Raw genomic sequence first — 15,843 nt, forward strand, 5'->3', positions numbered from 1 at the left:
CTCCCCTGGCAGAGGGCATTGTGTCCCGGGGAAGGCAAGGTGCAGCCCCGAGGCAGGGCGCCCTCAGGATGCTCCTCAGGCCCTGCTCCGCCGGGCTACCCCTCCTCCTCGGCCCCAGACCTGCCTCTGCCGAGTGGGGAGGTCCCAGACTCTATCACTCGAGCGTCGGCGGCAGCCGGGGCTACCCTGAGTCGGGAACGGCCTGAAGCAGCGCCGGCAGCCGGGGCTGGACTGAGGCGAGGGCTGCGCTGAGGCGGCTGCCGCCGGGGCGGGTGTGAGGCGGGGGCTGCCCTGAGGCGGGGGCTGCCCTGAGGCGGGGGCTGCCCGCCCCGCCCCGCCGCCGGGAGCCGGCTGGTCCCGCCCCTCCCCGCGCCGCCGCGTGCCGCGCTGAGCTCGCCGGTGCCGAGCGCGCGAGGGGCGGGCTGGGCGGCCCGTGCGGCGGAGCGGGCGCCGGCAGCGCTGCCGCGGGGAGAGCGGGTCCATGGAGCACAACCACGTCCACCTGCACAACGGGTCCCTCCTGGCGCACCACCGCTATGGCTGCGGCTTGGGGTACGCACCTGTCGTCTACTACAGCCTGCTGCTGTGCCTCGGGCTGCCGGGTGAGTGCCGGGCGGGGACGTGCCGCCGTGCCCGGGCTGCCCCGGGAGAGGCTCCCGCAGAGCTGCCGGTAGCGCCAGCCGGAGCGTCCTCTGCCCGGCTGCCTGCGGTGCGGGATGGGTGCCCTGCGGCGGCCCCTGGAGCGGGTTCTCGGCGGGGCTGAGCGCGGGTGTTTCGCAGACAGCGCCTTCGCCGCCCGGCACGCCGCTGTCCCTGCGGTTCGGTCGCCCGCCGGGTTTGTCCCCGCCTGCCCTCGCTCCGCTGCAGCCGCTTTCTCACCCTCGGGCGCTCTGACTTTGAACTTGACATACAAAGTCTCAGCCTGTCGTGAAGTTCCTGCCGCTATCAGTTTGGTGATGTGAAGACAGAGCGGTACGAGGACAGCCGGGTCTGTCCTCTGTCGATCGCGGGCCGGGCTGGCTGTAATGAGAAATGTAGCTGAGGAGGTTTTGTAGTGCAAATCTGGGGCAAGGTTGGCTTTAGGAGCAGCATGCCACCAGTGAGGAACTAGGCTGGGGAAGGAGCATGCTATCAGGAGGTTAGCAGACAGTTTTGTCTTACTCAGGAGCCTGTGTCTACAGCTGATGGAGCAGGACAGTACCTAGAAAGTCCGGTTTTGAGGTCAGTGCCCTGCAAGGGCAATGGCAATACTGACACTGAGATCCCCGAGTGCAGGTACAGGGCTCAGGAGAAAGTCCCAGTTCACAGGCACCAGCCTCCAGCCTGCATAAAACCTCAGTGAAATCTACTTAGAAAGGGGACAAAGATGATCTAGAGATGCTAGAGATGAGAAAAGCAAGAGAGACCCCAAATGGGGAAGGAAAGGATGTTTCAGGGTTGGGTGTGAATACCTGAGGCACCATTGCCAGCATGCACATATCCACAGCTCAGAATGTGCAGATGCCACATGAGCATCACATCAGCATCAGTGTGTCAGCTGAGACAAGGGAATGAGCAGGTTTTGCCTCCCGGAGGGGAGTATCTGTGGCTGTCAGTGAGACACCTTGGCACACAGGACCACAGGGAACTGCTCATGCAGCATCACTTCTGCAGTTAAAGACTGGGCTTCAGTAGGCAGAGCTGCCAGCCCAGCTCAGCTTGGGTGGGCAAACATCATGGCTTGCTCCCTCGCTTAACATCTCCAGCCTCAGAGTGACCTACAGCGATCCCAAGGACAGGCAGATGAGTCGGGGAAAAGTTAGAGCAATGTGATGCACCAGGGTTAATCAGTATTTTAAGGGTGCAGTACAAGAGTTTGGTTGTGTCTGTGTACAGCTACACATTTAAATCGCTGCGTAAAATAACAAGCAGCAGTGACATTCAGGAGTCTACAATTTCTAAATGTTTTGTTCACTGAAATTCCTTCTTCAAGCAATTAATTCATAGAAAAGAAATCAAATCAGACACGAAGAGCAGCCTACCATAGCAGGTACCTGCATGAAATGATGCTCTTTGTGGCGGGGTTTTGTTTCATTTGGGGTTTTTTATGGCCTCCCTGGCTTATAAGTAAAATTTGAGGATTGGCTAATAGTTCACACTAATACTTCACAAAACTGGCAAGTTAAGTCCTGTATTTCCTCACAGAGGATGTAGGGCATAAGCAAGTGTCTGCTCCACAGTATTGATGAGTATCAGCTCTGACCTGAAGGGACCCAGCCAGCAGGGGTAAGGAGGTAGTTTTCTCTTCATTAATGCCTTAGATGTCCACAGTAATGACAAGCTGTGTTTCAACATCTGTCCCCTAGAAACTGACCAAGACCCTCTCAAGATTGTCAGGCGAAGAAGTTGTTTTGAAGCAGTCTGTAGCTAAACTTACCTTTGTATGTTTCCGAAACAGGGAAAATCTTATGTGCACAGACAAGAAAGATCACTTAATGGGTGTTCAGCACATACTCGCACCAGCTCCCTAGGGATACTGCATTGTAATTACAGACCTAACACTGTTACTTTAAGAACATAGTTAAAATTGGTGTACAATCCACATTAGCAATGGTGACATGCATTTCCTGGGGAATCGGACATCAGTTGATTGTGGTAGATGATCAATGGTAGTACTTAACAGAACTGACCAAAGCATTTGGTGGCAAAACAGTGCTGAGTTCAGTGGACTCACATCAGGTATGAATGTGTCAGCTTGTTCAGTGCACATTATTTGAGGATAACATTGGCACTAACACCTGAAAACACTGCATATGTACAGTGTACTGAGTGCATGAGAAATTAATGATTCTCATATGAAGACTGCACAGAGATGAGAACAAGCTGAATATGTGTAGGGGAAGACCCAAATAGCCAGGCTTCACTGAGGATATGTTACAGGGTGAGAGCAGTGCTATAAAGAGCTTTTCATGTTTTAATTTGAAGCTGCTTTTCAGTTTTCTGACATTAGAAAATTATAAAGGTAGCATACTTACTACCTATAGAAAAAGAACCCTGAAGTCTGTGGGATCAGAGCAGTCAGCTTTGTATGGTGCCAAGAATTTAAGAGAAACAGTGTCTAGGACAGTGTTTTGCTGAAATGCAATGGTTTACTCCTTGCCACAAATCTTGATGACAGACTGATGAGAAACCAGTTAACTGTTTCTGTCTTTCCTGCTCTAGTGTCTGAAGGAAATTTCACTAACTCAACAACTCCACTTTGAGGCCAAGTGATGCCAGGCCTGATTGTGCATGCAGAGAAAGCATCCTTTTCCCTCCCTTGCGTAACCCAGGCACCTCAGCAGATCCTGTTCTCAGCAGCGACTTTTTCTCCCTCCCTGTTCAACCAGGCACCAGAAAGTCTGAGAAAGGCAGAGACAAGAGAGCGCAAAGTGAACTCCTTCACCCCTGCTGTGGCACACAGAGAGGCAAGTTCCAAGCTGTGCCCTGCAAAGAGGGGCAACCACAGAGGCACCAATGCAAGCAGACCCTGCTGCAGCAGGTACTGTGTCCCCAGGTAGTCTGGTACTGTACTGCAGATACAGTCTGCCAGAGGTGATCCTGCCTCCTGGTTAGCAGGGATGGGAGATCTCTTTTCCCTCTAAGCAGATGCTGGTGAGACAGAAACTGTTTTCTCAAACTTGTTCTGAATGCAGATGTGCAAAGGTGTCCCACAAGTGTGCAGTCCTGCTGCCAGAAGCAGGCTGTGTGGAACAGGGAGAAGCTGCTGGTGCAAGGGTTTGGAGCAGAGTGAGGCAGTAGCACTAGAACTGGGGTCATACTCCCATTTGTGGGGGCAATAGTATCATATACAGAGCTGTTCTGCAGCCCCTGTTCTACCATCTCTGCACTCCCTTTGACTGACACTCAGATTTCTGAAGCACCTCCAGTTAGCCAGGAGGCAAGAGAAGGGCTGCAGAAAGGCTTAATGGAAATGTTTCTTGCTTTAGTGAGAGAAAATGCCAGGGAAGAGGTATTGTGGGATGTGGGGGAGAGAAGAAATTGCTTTGATTCAATCTAGAAGGTGCTGGTAAGGTGAGAAAGGAAAGAGCAACAGGTACCAACTCTTAGTCCATCCCTTTGCCAGTGAGAGCTGCACAAAGTCAAGGAGAGAAGCCCCAGAGCTTGCTGCAGGCACCTGGCTTTGACCCTGATTCCTGCTTCATTAGAAGGTACAGCAGCAACAGATTTGCCTTCCATGCAGTCACCTTCTCTGTTGGGGGTGTAGTGTATTGCTGCAGAAAGGACAAAGTGGCAGCATTTCCCACACCCAGGCCTGGCTCAATCCCTTCTTTCCAGGGATCTCCTCCTCCTGGAGAGGGACAGTAAAATCTGGCTTTCTTACTGTGTGATTTCTGTCTCTACTTTGCTCCCTGGTCAGTTGCCTACCTGGGGAGCAACTCTCTTCAGGGGTCATCACATGCCAGTGACACAAAGTACGGACATACCTGGCATCCTCACAAAATCTCTAGGAGATTACAAACCAATGTCCCTGGAAAGTACCACTCCAAACTTTGAAAGTCCACAAATGCTTCTTTGTGCTTAAAACTGATCCCATCTAAACGTAAATTCAGGATTGCAAGCTTGGGAAAGCAAGCTGGCCACACTTGGTTGTAAGCAGGTAGCTCTCATGTCAGACCTGCTGCTGAACAAGGTGTTGTGGAGGTGGGGACAACCTGTATCATTCAAAGCTCAGCCATGCACAGAGCGTACTCAGTGGCCTCCACAAAGAGGAAGAGAAGCTGTAGTCCTGACCTAGGGGAAGTAAGCTCAGCAGGGTGCCTGACCTTTATAACACACTGTTGAAAGACAGGTACAATATTACGGACCTTCCCCCAACAGACTGGGTGTCCTCACACAGCAAGCCAGATGCTCCCTAGGGTGTTGGATTGACACTCTGGAGCGTAACATTTGCACTGTGCCCATGCAAACCACAGTACAGTCACAGGCAAACTGAAACAGTGGAGAACTGGTCCTTCTGCAGCCTTCTCCCCAGATGCAGTGTGCAATAAAGAGGCTACTCAGAAGGAATGCTAGTCAGGTTCATCATCCTGGCAAGGCAGGTAGTGCTAGTGGGCTGTGCATCCCTGATCTAAGAGACCACCACCATGCAACAGCCCAGCTGCACTACCTCTGCTCCCATGGTGTAGGGGGAATGAGACCCGAAGAGCATTGCCATGTCTGTGCTTATAGCCATGACCTGGTTAGTACCACAAGTAGGAAGGAGGACAGGTAGCAATGTTTGTTGATGACTCACATGGCATGTAATACCCAGTAAATACCAAAGCAGGCAGAAGGTAGGTGTACATACAGCACACAGCAGTGCAGAAGTGTGTCTGACCTGTTTTGGATTCCTGCCATCTACTGCTAGTATCTTCTTCTGCAATCACACTAGAGGCTTCTGATTAAAGAGAGCATTTCCAACACCTGAATAAATAGCCTTTTTCATAAAAGAACACCTGAACAATAGAAGTGCTAGAAGAAGATCTGAAAATATGAGTGGGAGAATTGTTACAAGCAGAGTTATGACCTTGAAAAAACAGCAGTCTTTAGCTGTTGCTCATTAGATAGAGTTCATACAATGAATAAGAACTGAACACTCCTGAGGCCTAATTCAACCCCCCTTTTAAAGGCCACACTTTCTCTGACTTAAAATCTGAATTGGACACAAAGCCAGTACATTGCATCCTGCTTAAAGGAGGGCAAATAAACTGGCAGAACTTTAGCTCAGCTGTCGGAGCAACTGAAGGGCACTACAGCACATTGCAGTAGCACTGCTGGACAGAAGGAAACAAAACTGCTGCTAACATGCTTAAAATGAGTCATTTCCTATTGTAAAATGAATGCTTTTTCTTTAAGGAAAGAAGAATCATTAGGAAAAAGAATAGTTTCATTACAGTGTCTCTGCATAGAACCAGTGACAGATGGGAGTGATTTAGTTTGGTCACTATGTCTGGAGACTGTGGCCACTAAAACCTTGCATCCTGAATGGCAGCGTGTGGCTGAATACATACTAATGCAGAAGAGGACTTGATTGCTCATCTCTGAATGCCACTACAGAGTACAACTGCTAACTTTGGTTTTCTTCTGCCACATCAGTAGGAAACATCACTGTCAGGGCTGTAATGATAACGAGGTACAATATTTGGGAGGCTCAGTAGACTATGAAGTGCACAACCTTGCATGGCACGCTGCTAAAATGGATTGGGAAGGAAAAACTCCAAAGGAGATTTTTCCTTGAAATGACGACACAAAAGAGAGAGCACAGCCAGTTTTCACGGTAGGTGGGTAATGCAGAGCCCCCAGTCATTAAGAAGTCAAGCATTCAGAAGCACTAGGCAGTCTAATACCCTGCTGTTCTTCATCCAATTCCTTAGTTCTATCCTCCTCCTCCTCTTTGTGCTCCCTTCTGTAAAATGGGGGTGAATCAGAAGAAACAAGCCAGCAGGAGAAGGCCTTCATCCGCATACATCAAAACAATTTGCTATAGGCAACGAACAACATGGAGATATCTGTCCTGATGTGATGCACTCCCTGCTTTCTCATGCCAAGGGCAAAACACTCCCTGGCCTATAATCTTCTGTTTCAGGTGGTCTTTTTGAGCCTTATCTCTTTCCCCATTAACTTTGAGACACCAGAAGAGGAAGTAAAGCCAAAATTAACCTCTTGAGCATAAGAGACCTTGCACACAATTCCATTTTTATTCTTCAGTGTAAAGAGATATGTAAGCATCCTAAACCCTAGTGTCTGGAGTGCTGTTGGTGCTGTTCTAGGGGTGACCTGATGGGAGAAGATGGTACTGGGTTCCCACCCAGGACACTAGTATGGTTGTGCAGAGGAAATGGAGTAGAGACAACCAAGTAAGACCAAAATTAGTACAGAAGATGACTACAAGGAGTTTTATCACTTTATGTATGGAAGAGGAGAGAAGCCTGCCTATGAAACACTGAACATATGTTTTTCACTGAAATTGGTCTTTTCTACGATCTGAAACTGAGAGTCCCTGGAATAGAGAGTCATTTAAGTTCTCCATCCTTTCAATCATACAGTGCATTGACTCAATGGACAGGTGCACTAGATGTTGACTTTGGTTTCAAGACAAATTACCTGTCAGTTACATCAGACTAGGAAATTTCACAAACATTCTAAGTGTATGTTTTCCTCAATGTCCAGACTAGCACACCAAAGAGTGATCTATCTAGCATGGATGCAGTGTATTCTGTGTGGGGGAAATAAAGCCAAACTGTGATGATTTTACATAGTTTGTAATTTCCTGCATATTGTGTAAAATTGGCAGTCTCTGAGAAAGCTTGGCCATGGGGTTTGCAAGCATGAGCTCCTATTGCATTAGCTAATGCTTTAGGAAGACATAAAGACTAGGGTTTTTTTTAGTAAAACCTCAATCAGAAGTAAAATCCTCTTAATTATTCATGTTCAGTAAAGAATTTATGCTGGTGCCCTTATGAAATCACGTCCTCCCTCTGTCCTAGTCATCCCATCAAATACCTTTGGCACCTGCCTTAATGCTTCGTTGTTCGGTATCAGAAGGGCATACTGCCATCTTTGAGCTCAAGTTACTCAGCTTGAGACCTCTTAAACTTTACTGACAGCCTACATTTAGAAGCCATAGACACCTGCCAAATGAGTTACCCAAATTACCTTGAAAATTTCCTTCTGTTCAGATATGTTACATGAATAACCATCATTTTGCAGATCGCTTTTTCCTCCTCCCAGCATGAATTTTATGAGAAAGCTTTACTGCTGTGGTGGCAAGATGCAACACTAGATTGTGAAATGGGAGTATTAAGCATTTTTGTCCTGGTACGAGTGCCTTTAAGAAAGGCTTTGAGGAGGGGGAGAACATCCAAGAGTCATTAGAGGCTTTCTGCACTTCTCAGGACAGGTGGATAAGGAGGGTGAAGATGGCAAGAACCAGATCCCTGTCACATTTACATGTGTCATCAGTGAACACATGTACTGGTTCTCCCCACATCCTAGCCTAGGGATCCTTTGAGCCATTCTAATATTGCAGAAATAGCCCTATTTTATAACAATTAGGGAAGAAACCCTACTCCAATGATCTAGGAAAGCCAAAAGCAACACAATGTAATTACACCTGTCCACCAGACAAGTTACTGCACTTAAGCCTGAGTGGTTGGGAAGGCTCAAAGTGCATACCTGCCATTGGCATCTCCACGCCATTACCACATCTGTGCTCTCCAACAGAGAGGAAGTGCTTTTGGCTGGATTAAAATCCTTCTCTGGCCTCCATAACCCACTGATGGCTAGTGCCAGCTATGGAGCAGAGTACCCCATTCACTGCATTCTTCCCCAGAGCCACCTCAGCTAATAAAGCTGTCAGTGAGAAAAATAGTGCTGGAAGCCAGACTTCCTCATCAGAACCTGGCCTCTAACACTAACTCTTTAATTCACTTGTGATGTGTAAGTGCAAGGCCATGCCGTGTTTCCTCTGGCATCTGGGCAGGATCTTGATCATTCTCTACCTTCAGGTTCACTCCCATCATCAAAACTGGCACAGTCTGTCCCTGTACATGTGATTTCTAAGCACAAACCACATGAGAGCCTTCCAGCAAGGTTCAAAACCTCCTCCAGTGGCAGTCCTGCATCTATGCCCCTACAGTAGGTTTTGTGATGATCATTTCCCATCTTAGACCCCTCTGGATCCCCTGGGAGGTGATGCAGACACCAGCAGAAGGGGCTGAGGGCTCTCCCCTTCCCCGAGGGTGAGCAGGTCCGTGCCATTCAGCACACTCAGGCAATTGAACAACAAATAAATCAATTTATTTTAAAAGTCAATCCTCACAGGAACTCTCAGGGAAGGAAAGAATTGTATTGCACTAATTATAGTCTATAAAGTATCTCTTTACACTTCACAATGGTTTAAGGAAGGATCTCAGAATACAGCAATAAAAGAGAGAAACAAATTACGTTAGCTGTGAGCAGGCACCATTCACAGGGTCTGTCCCTGTATGCTGTAGTGTTGAGTTTGGCCAATACCAATTGTAAGAGGAATATATGTAACTACCCCACCTTCTTCAGCAGCAGACAGCATCCAGGGGTTACTTTAAAAGACCACATAACCAGCTATAGCCAAGATCAGTAATAAACACATTTCTGTTACCACAGCATTTTATTTTCTTAACAGTTCTGTTGTGTAGCTTCTGTCAGAAATCTCATTGTCATCATCTTCTCCAGAGAGCCCACACATAGAGTGAGCGCTGAATACCATCCTCATCTCCAATCTGGTAGCTATTGGCATGTGACTGTGTTCATAACCATGGTCAGATTTGGCTGCTGGACAATGTACGTGTTTACATCTTAATAACATGACTTCCTAGTTTAGAGAAAATAACCTATTTCCATTTAGCCAAGACATCACCTTTTTTTCACCATAGACTTTCAGCATATTGTACTCAGAGTTTCTAAATCTAAGGAGGAGGTGTTACAAACATGTTTTCCATAGCAATTTAAGTTTTCCTGTTTGTAACCATCTCTCTGTGCCAGTCAGGTGACTAACACAAGGCCTGCAGAGTAGTTCCATGCCCTGCACAATAATTGGTAGGGATCCTAGCAACAACTGCATTCGGTAAAAGGTGTCCATTACAGTCAGTGACCTAATGTTTATCACACTCAGTAAGCGGCACTCACAGCTACTTCATTTAGGTGGTTTATGATGCTGAACTACTGAACCACACAGCAGGCCTTATTCCCAACTCAGTGGTGCTACCACTTGTGTTGTAAAGGCTATTTCACTGCACAGGCGGCTGTGTACATGCAAAATGCTCTCAATGTAAAAAAAAAACCCACACCAAAGACCAGAAACCTGCCTGTTTCTTCTTCAGACAAATACAATTGATCCTGCTTAAGCTCACACACTGTGATAATAGTCAGTGGAAGGAACTGTGTGAATCCCTCGCATTTGAGCTATGACTATAATCCACAAAACAAGAAGGTGGAGAAAAAACTGTGCCTTTAGGTCACAGGCACCACTTTGAAGAGGCACAGAAGACTAGGGTCTGCAGGCAAGGTAGCATGGTGTTGGTATGGGAAACAGACCTAAATCCACCTGAGAACAAGGGTTTCTCCTAAAGGATGACCCCTCTCAGATACATAGGATCCCCAGTGGCATGAATTTCAGTGCTACAGTTTGTACTCAGAAGATGAGTCAGAGGAGATGTCAAAGCAGAGGTGCAAGTATCCCATGATGAAGCCTGCCTGGGTTAGAAGGTTGCTGTATTTTGAGCAGCGTGGACCAATTGTGTTTGGGTGTCAAGAGACATTCTGATATTGTGTCTCAATGTCTGAAGGGAAAGACTTGAGACTGGCATTCTTACAGTTACTTATCATCTGCTAGGGGCATCTCAAGGCTTCAGCTGTCTAGTCCCTAATCAAGCCCTGGATCTCAACTACGTGCTTATAAATTCAGAATGCTGCACTGCAGCAAGCGACAGTGGCAGAAATTCCCATCTATCATCCCCTAATCAACTCCCAGCACAGTGATCAATGTCTTTTAAATTCAGATGATCTTAACTACTTCATATCTAGAAAAAACACTGCAAGAAATGTGCAGTATACCATGCAGGAGAATTTAGGGGCACTGGCCTATCCAGTAGCTGCAGCTCCCCAGTTACAGTAGGAACAGACACTTTTATATCTCCATCACCATCTCTACCATAATCTTTATCACTGACTACAATAACAGTGCAAGAATTAGGGTAAATTAAGTTAAGATCCAGTTGCAAATACTCTTGCATCACCTTTCACCTGGAGTAAATAATTTTTGCCTACAGGAGAGCTTGCGGGGCACTGAGTATGCACCCAGGATGCACCAAGGTGCTGGCACAAGGACACAGTTATTCATACAGTATCATTCCTACCCATTTCCCATTTTACTGAACTTTAGACAGCGTTTGAAGACATCAGTGAGGACACTGGCTAGGAAATGGGTGAAGGACTGAGACTTGTCCATAGCTCATCTTCCCTTTCCCTATACATCATGCAGCAGGAAAAACAGTCTCAAGCCCTGTGCTAAGGCACTGTGATATTGGCAACTTTCTGCTGCACCCCACTGTATGTCTGCTTTCATAAAGCAAATGATATTACAATATTTCATATCATCCAGCCAGAAAAAGCCCTAATGCGATCCCAGAGAAAGCATTTCCAATACAAGATACTGTAACCCTTGTAGAAAAATGGCATGTACTTTGTCAGATCAATTTTCTAATCTGGCTCACCAAGCTGGCAGTAAGTGAATAACTTGCATTTCAGTACATGCTATTACTGCTATTGCTGGGAACCCTGAGAAAGACAGGGAGAGGGGGTCCACAGGAAAGGACTGCTCATAAATCTACTCCTGTAGAAAATTGCGAGTGCGGTTAAAAGCAAACAGCAGGATCCCCAAAATGGGCAGAAGGGGTAGGGAGCAAGGCTGCTGTGCCAGGACATAGTATGACTTCAGCATCCCCGCAGGATACCCTCTGACAGGCAGGCCAGTGTTACCAGCAGTGACCTCAAGCATTCCCCTTGCTGCACACTGGCTTCAGCTGGTGCCACTGGAGTGAGTCAAATACAGAGGATTTAAAGAGAGGATGAACCCTGTGGGTCACATCTAGTAATTGTGAAGCCAAGCCACTCAGCCTGGCTGGCCAAAACCAACATTTGCTGCAAAGTCAAGATAAACATTCCAGCTGGAGGATTTCCTTGACAGTACATCACTCACTGTACCTCTACAGCACAGCAGCAGGCATAACAGAGGCATTTCATAAGCAAGTAAGTGAGAAATGACACAGCAGTTCTAGCTGTATTGCCCCCCATCTCCCATGCCTGCTCTGAGCGGAAATCAGTGCAGTTGCATTCATGTTAATAGAGGGCAGAACTGGGAAAATTACCCTGAAGGCAGTTTGAGACAATATTGTTGGAAAGTTCATGCTTATTTTTTCATTTAGGGAAGGCATCAGTTGATTGTCATGTTTCATTTAGTTTTGTTCCAAGTTACAAAATTAATAGATGAAGTTAATACAAAAGCAAGTGACACTTATGAGGGCTATTACTCAATATCATTCACTGCTGCAGTTCATTTCCCTGGTGGCAGAAATCTGCACCCAGACAACAGGCTTTGAAGGCATTTATGAAGGCACAAGGTTTTCTCCAGTGCCAACACTTCAAAAAGAATGAGCATTTTCAGTTGTAGGACATATGTCCTAGGTCATCATTACCTTAACGTCAGCAACTTCCTTTCTCTCTGATTTAAAAGAATCCTTACAGTTATTGTTGATTTGTTTTGGGAAATCCATCAAAGCTGACAGAAACGTTTGAAGCACTGAATTCACAGAAGAGGTGATTTATAGAACACTTAGAAAATGTCAAATACAACCATTTGGCAGTCTCTAGTACGGTAAACCAGATCCCTGATTTTTAAGCACTACTTCAGGTATTGTAGGAAAATTATACAAATTTCTGATGGGAACAATTTCACCTGCCTCGTTCCAGCCATACCACTAGTTATAACAGGATTATTTTTTTCCCTATTCAAGACTACACAGTAAGTTCTATTAAATGTGAGCAACTGATTAAAGTTCAGCTACACCTCATAGTGCTCCAGGAAAGCTCTCAAGGACTGCACGGGCTGTTTGCAGCCATGGTGAGCAGCTCTGCCTGGTGAGGGGCTGTAGGACTGAGTCCTTCCTAGAACATCCCTTATAGTACCGGTTCAAGCAGACACCAAAACACATCACAGCTTTAGAAGACTGAAGCAAACCAGACAGTGAAACAGCAGAGATAGGACACTCACTTCACTGCAGTATTTAATGTCATGCAATACATCTAGGCATGGTTTAGGTGATGGGTCTGTGGCCAGAAAATTGCAAGCAGATGCCTTTTCAGGAAACTCAAGGATGTTTATACTTAGCCTGATGAGAACATCCATCATGTCTGAAGTGACCAGCAGCATTTCCTTAAAGACTCAGCTGTATCATGCCAGAGGAAAAATACCTTCCAGTTGAAGGACTTCTAAAGAGCAGCTTAGGATAAGCAAGCAGGTCTGTGGAACAGACTGTTTCAGTGGTGGGAAGGGAGATGCTTCTTCAGAGCCTGTCTGTAAGAGATGACAAGTACAGGAGACTCATCCTGGGGAGAGCTGAAAACTTTGTGTGCTGTAACACACCTCCAGCTCTCAGGAGACTCAAGGGTGTGCTTCCGGATAGCCACTCTCTAGATTAGGTTCCCACTCAGTCAAGGAAGAATCATCTAATCCAGGTGGCTTTTCAGCTCTTTCTAGGCAGAGTTCTAAACTAGAACAGGGAAGCACCATGAGCTAGGATGAAGAACAAAATGTCTCTCTCCACAGTCCACCCAACCCTTCCCATCTGTCAGTTTAAAAAGGAAAAAAAGTGAAAAAAGCAAGTGGGGAAATAAGATTGTGTGTGAGAGATACCAGTGTCTTTCCCCTGCTGCCCTTCCTTGCAGTGCACAGGCAGGGGTCCCAGCACCCCCTGCTCACAATGCTGCTGCCGTGCCCACAGCAGCAGCAGGGCTCACCAGAGAGCAGCAACAGAGCTAGGGCTGACTCTACATCTGCGCCAAGGAGATAGCCAAGGGATGTTGGATACCACCTAACCCCACACCTGGAGTCCCACATTCCTCTGTCTCTCATCCCAGTCTGCTGGGACACTGAGTGTCAGTATATCCCACAGCTGGGAGCAGGGCCACATACTCCTCATTGCAACAGCTTCTCTGAGGGACCCAACCATAGTGCTTTCCTTTTGGTTTCTTGAACTTCATTAAAGGTGGTCATGTTGATAGGTGGTTGAACAGAGCTACTGCTCCAAGCAAGTGCTCAGGAAAGGTAGTGTTGTGCCTTAACTGCCTAACTCTGTGTTTCTGTTTCCACAGCAAACATCTTGACAGTTATCATCCTTTCCCAGCTCGTGGCTCGCAGGCAGAAGTCCTCCTATAACTACCTTCTAGCTTTAGCTGCTGCTGACATCCTGGTTCTGTTCTTCATCGTCTTTGTTGACTTCCTCATGGAAGACTTCATCTTAAACAAACAGATGCCTCAGGTACTGGACAAAATAATTGAGGTCTTGGAGTTTTCTTCTATCCACACCTCCATTTGGATTACGGTTCCGCTAACAATCGATAGGTATATAGCTGTGTGCCATCCGCTAAAGTATCATACAGTCTCCTACCCTGCTCGTACTCGAAAAGTCATTGTAAGTGTCTACATCACCTGCTTTTTGACCAGCATTCCCTACTACTGGTGGCCTAACATTTGGATTGAAGACTACATAAGCACATCAATGCATCACGTCCTCATCTGGATCCATTGCTTTACCGTTTACTTGGTGCCCTGCTCCATCTTCTTCATCCTGAATTCCATCATCGTGTACAAGCTGCGTCGAAAGAGCCATTTCCGACTGCGAGGGTACTCCACAGGGAAAACAACAGCCATTTTGTTTACTATAACTTCTATTTTTGCTATACTTTGGGCACCAAGAGTAATCATGATATTGTATCACCTCTACGTGTCACCTATAAACAACAGCTGGGTGGTACATATTGTGTCGGACATTGCCAATATGCTCGCGCTGCTGAACACTGCAATTAATTTCTTCCTCTACTGTTTTATTAGCAAAAGATTTCGCACAATGGCAGCTGCCACGCTGAAAGCCTTCTTTAAGTGTCAGAAGCAACCTGTGCAATTCTATACAAACCATAACTTTTCCATAACAAGCAGCCCTTGGATTTCCCCAGCCAATTCGCACTGCATCAAAATGCTTGTTTACCAGTATGATAAGAATGGAAAGCCTATAAAAATATCACCATGAAAAGGGCAATAGTTTGAGTTTCTGGATGCAAGTTTTCAAGTGGTTACATCTTCAGGATGTAATTTGCTGAAATGGCTGTTTTGACAAGTGGTCCTTTGATTTCATTTCCCTGGGAGACGGAGGGCAGATCAGACTGTTAAGGAGGGATCAGGAGCACTTGATTTTAGGAGCAAAAGTGAGAAGGCAAATGCCTCCATCTCTTACACAGCATTTTGAATATGCTTCAGAGTTCAAGTCTTAGTGTTCAGTTGCACTCAAATGCTTTACATCCCAGCACTGGTGCAGTCTGAAGTCATTGGAGAGAGGAAGCCACAACAGTGTTTAATTACAACAAAAAAAAACTTATTTGACCTCGCAGTTCACTATCGACAAAGCAAATGGATGCTTTTATGTACCGTGGAAGGTGCCATTTCTGTGTGTGCACTTGCCAAAAACGATATGTTGTTGCTGACACAAAACACTACCACAGTCTTGCTATCAAGACCTTGCTGCAGGAGGCAGCCTGCGAGACACAAACTGGGACATGCCCTTTTTGGCTTACCTGAACAAGGCTCAAGGACCGATATAGTACCTGTCACAGCCTTGGCACAGAAAGCAATCCTGCAAGCTGCCAATATTCATACGTTTTAAGTTGCTATTTAAGAATGAGACCAAGACAGGAGAGCTCACGGGAGGGAGGGAGGGAGGGAGGGAGGTTTCTGGAGCCAAGAACAAAAACAGCATCTTTTCCCTGCTATTTTAGTTATGGTGTCTACAGTCTTTCAGTGTGAGGCCAAGTCCTGCCTAATGCAGAGATCCCACTAAAGCTGCTCCTGCGAGGTTTGAAGTGATCACAGCCTTCAGGTTCCCTGTTAACCAATAAAGACTCTCAGTTATCCCCATGTTCAGGCCTCTAGGCATTAACATATAAAAAAACTCAGTCTAAGATTTTTCTCCTGACAGTTTGTGCCCTCCTATTGCACATTTGCCATTTAATTGT

General features: G+C 46.6%; 1 protein-coding gene across 1 annotated transcript; it reads left to right on the forward strand.

Annotated features, from left to right (window-relative positions):
• Nucleotides 1–481: 481 nt before the first annotated feature.
• GPR139 (G protein-coupled receptor 139) lies at nucleotides 482–14,864 on the forward strand. Its single transcript, XM_034065676.1, has 2 exons — nucleotides 482–602; nucleotides 13,930–14,864. Exons 1-2 carry the CDS (start codon nucleotides 482–484, stop codon nucleotides 14,862–14,864), a joined length of 1,056 nt encoding a protein of 351 aa, XP_033921567.1.
• The last annotated feature ends 979 nt before the right edge of the window (nucleotides 14,865–15,843 follow it).

This window comes from Melopsittacus undulatus, chromosome 8 (assembly GCF_012275295.1).
Source record: "Melopsittacus undulatus isolate bMelUnd1 chromosome 8, bMelUnd1.mat.Z, whole genome shotgun sequence".
Lineage (NCBI taxonomy): Eukaryota > Metazoa > Chordata > Aves > Psittaciformes > Psittaculidae > Melopsittacus > Melopsittacus undulatus.

Excerpts from the sequence above, each read along its gene's own strand:
- GPR139 (XM_034065676.1), top strand. The coding sequence starts at position 482 with ATGGAGCACAACCACGTCCACCTGCACAACGGGTCCCTCCTGGCGCAC. Across the intron at positions 603-13,929 it reads GCTGTGCCTCGGGCTGCCGG|CAAACATCTTGACAGTTATC; the intron begins GTGAGTGCCGGG and ends CTGTTTCCACAG.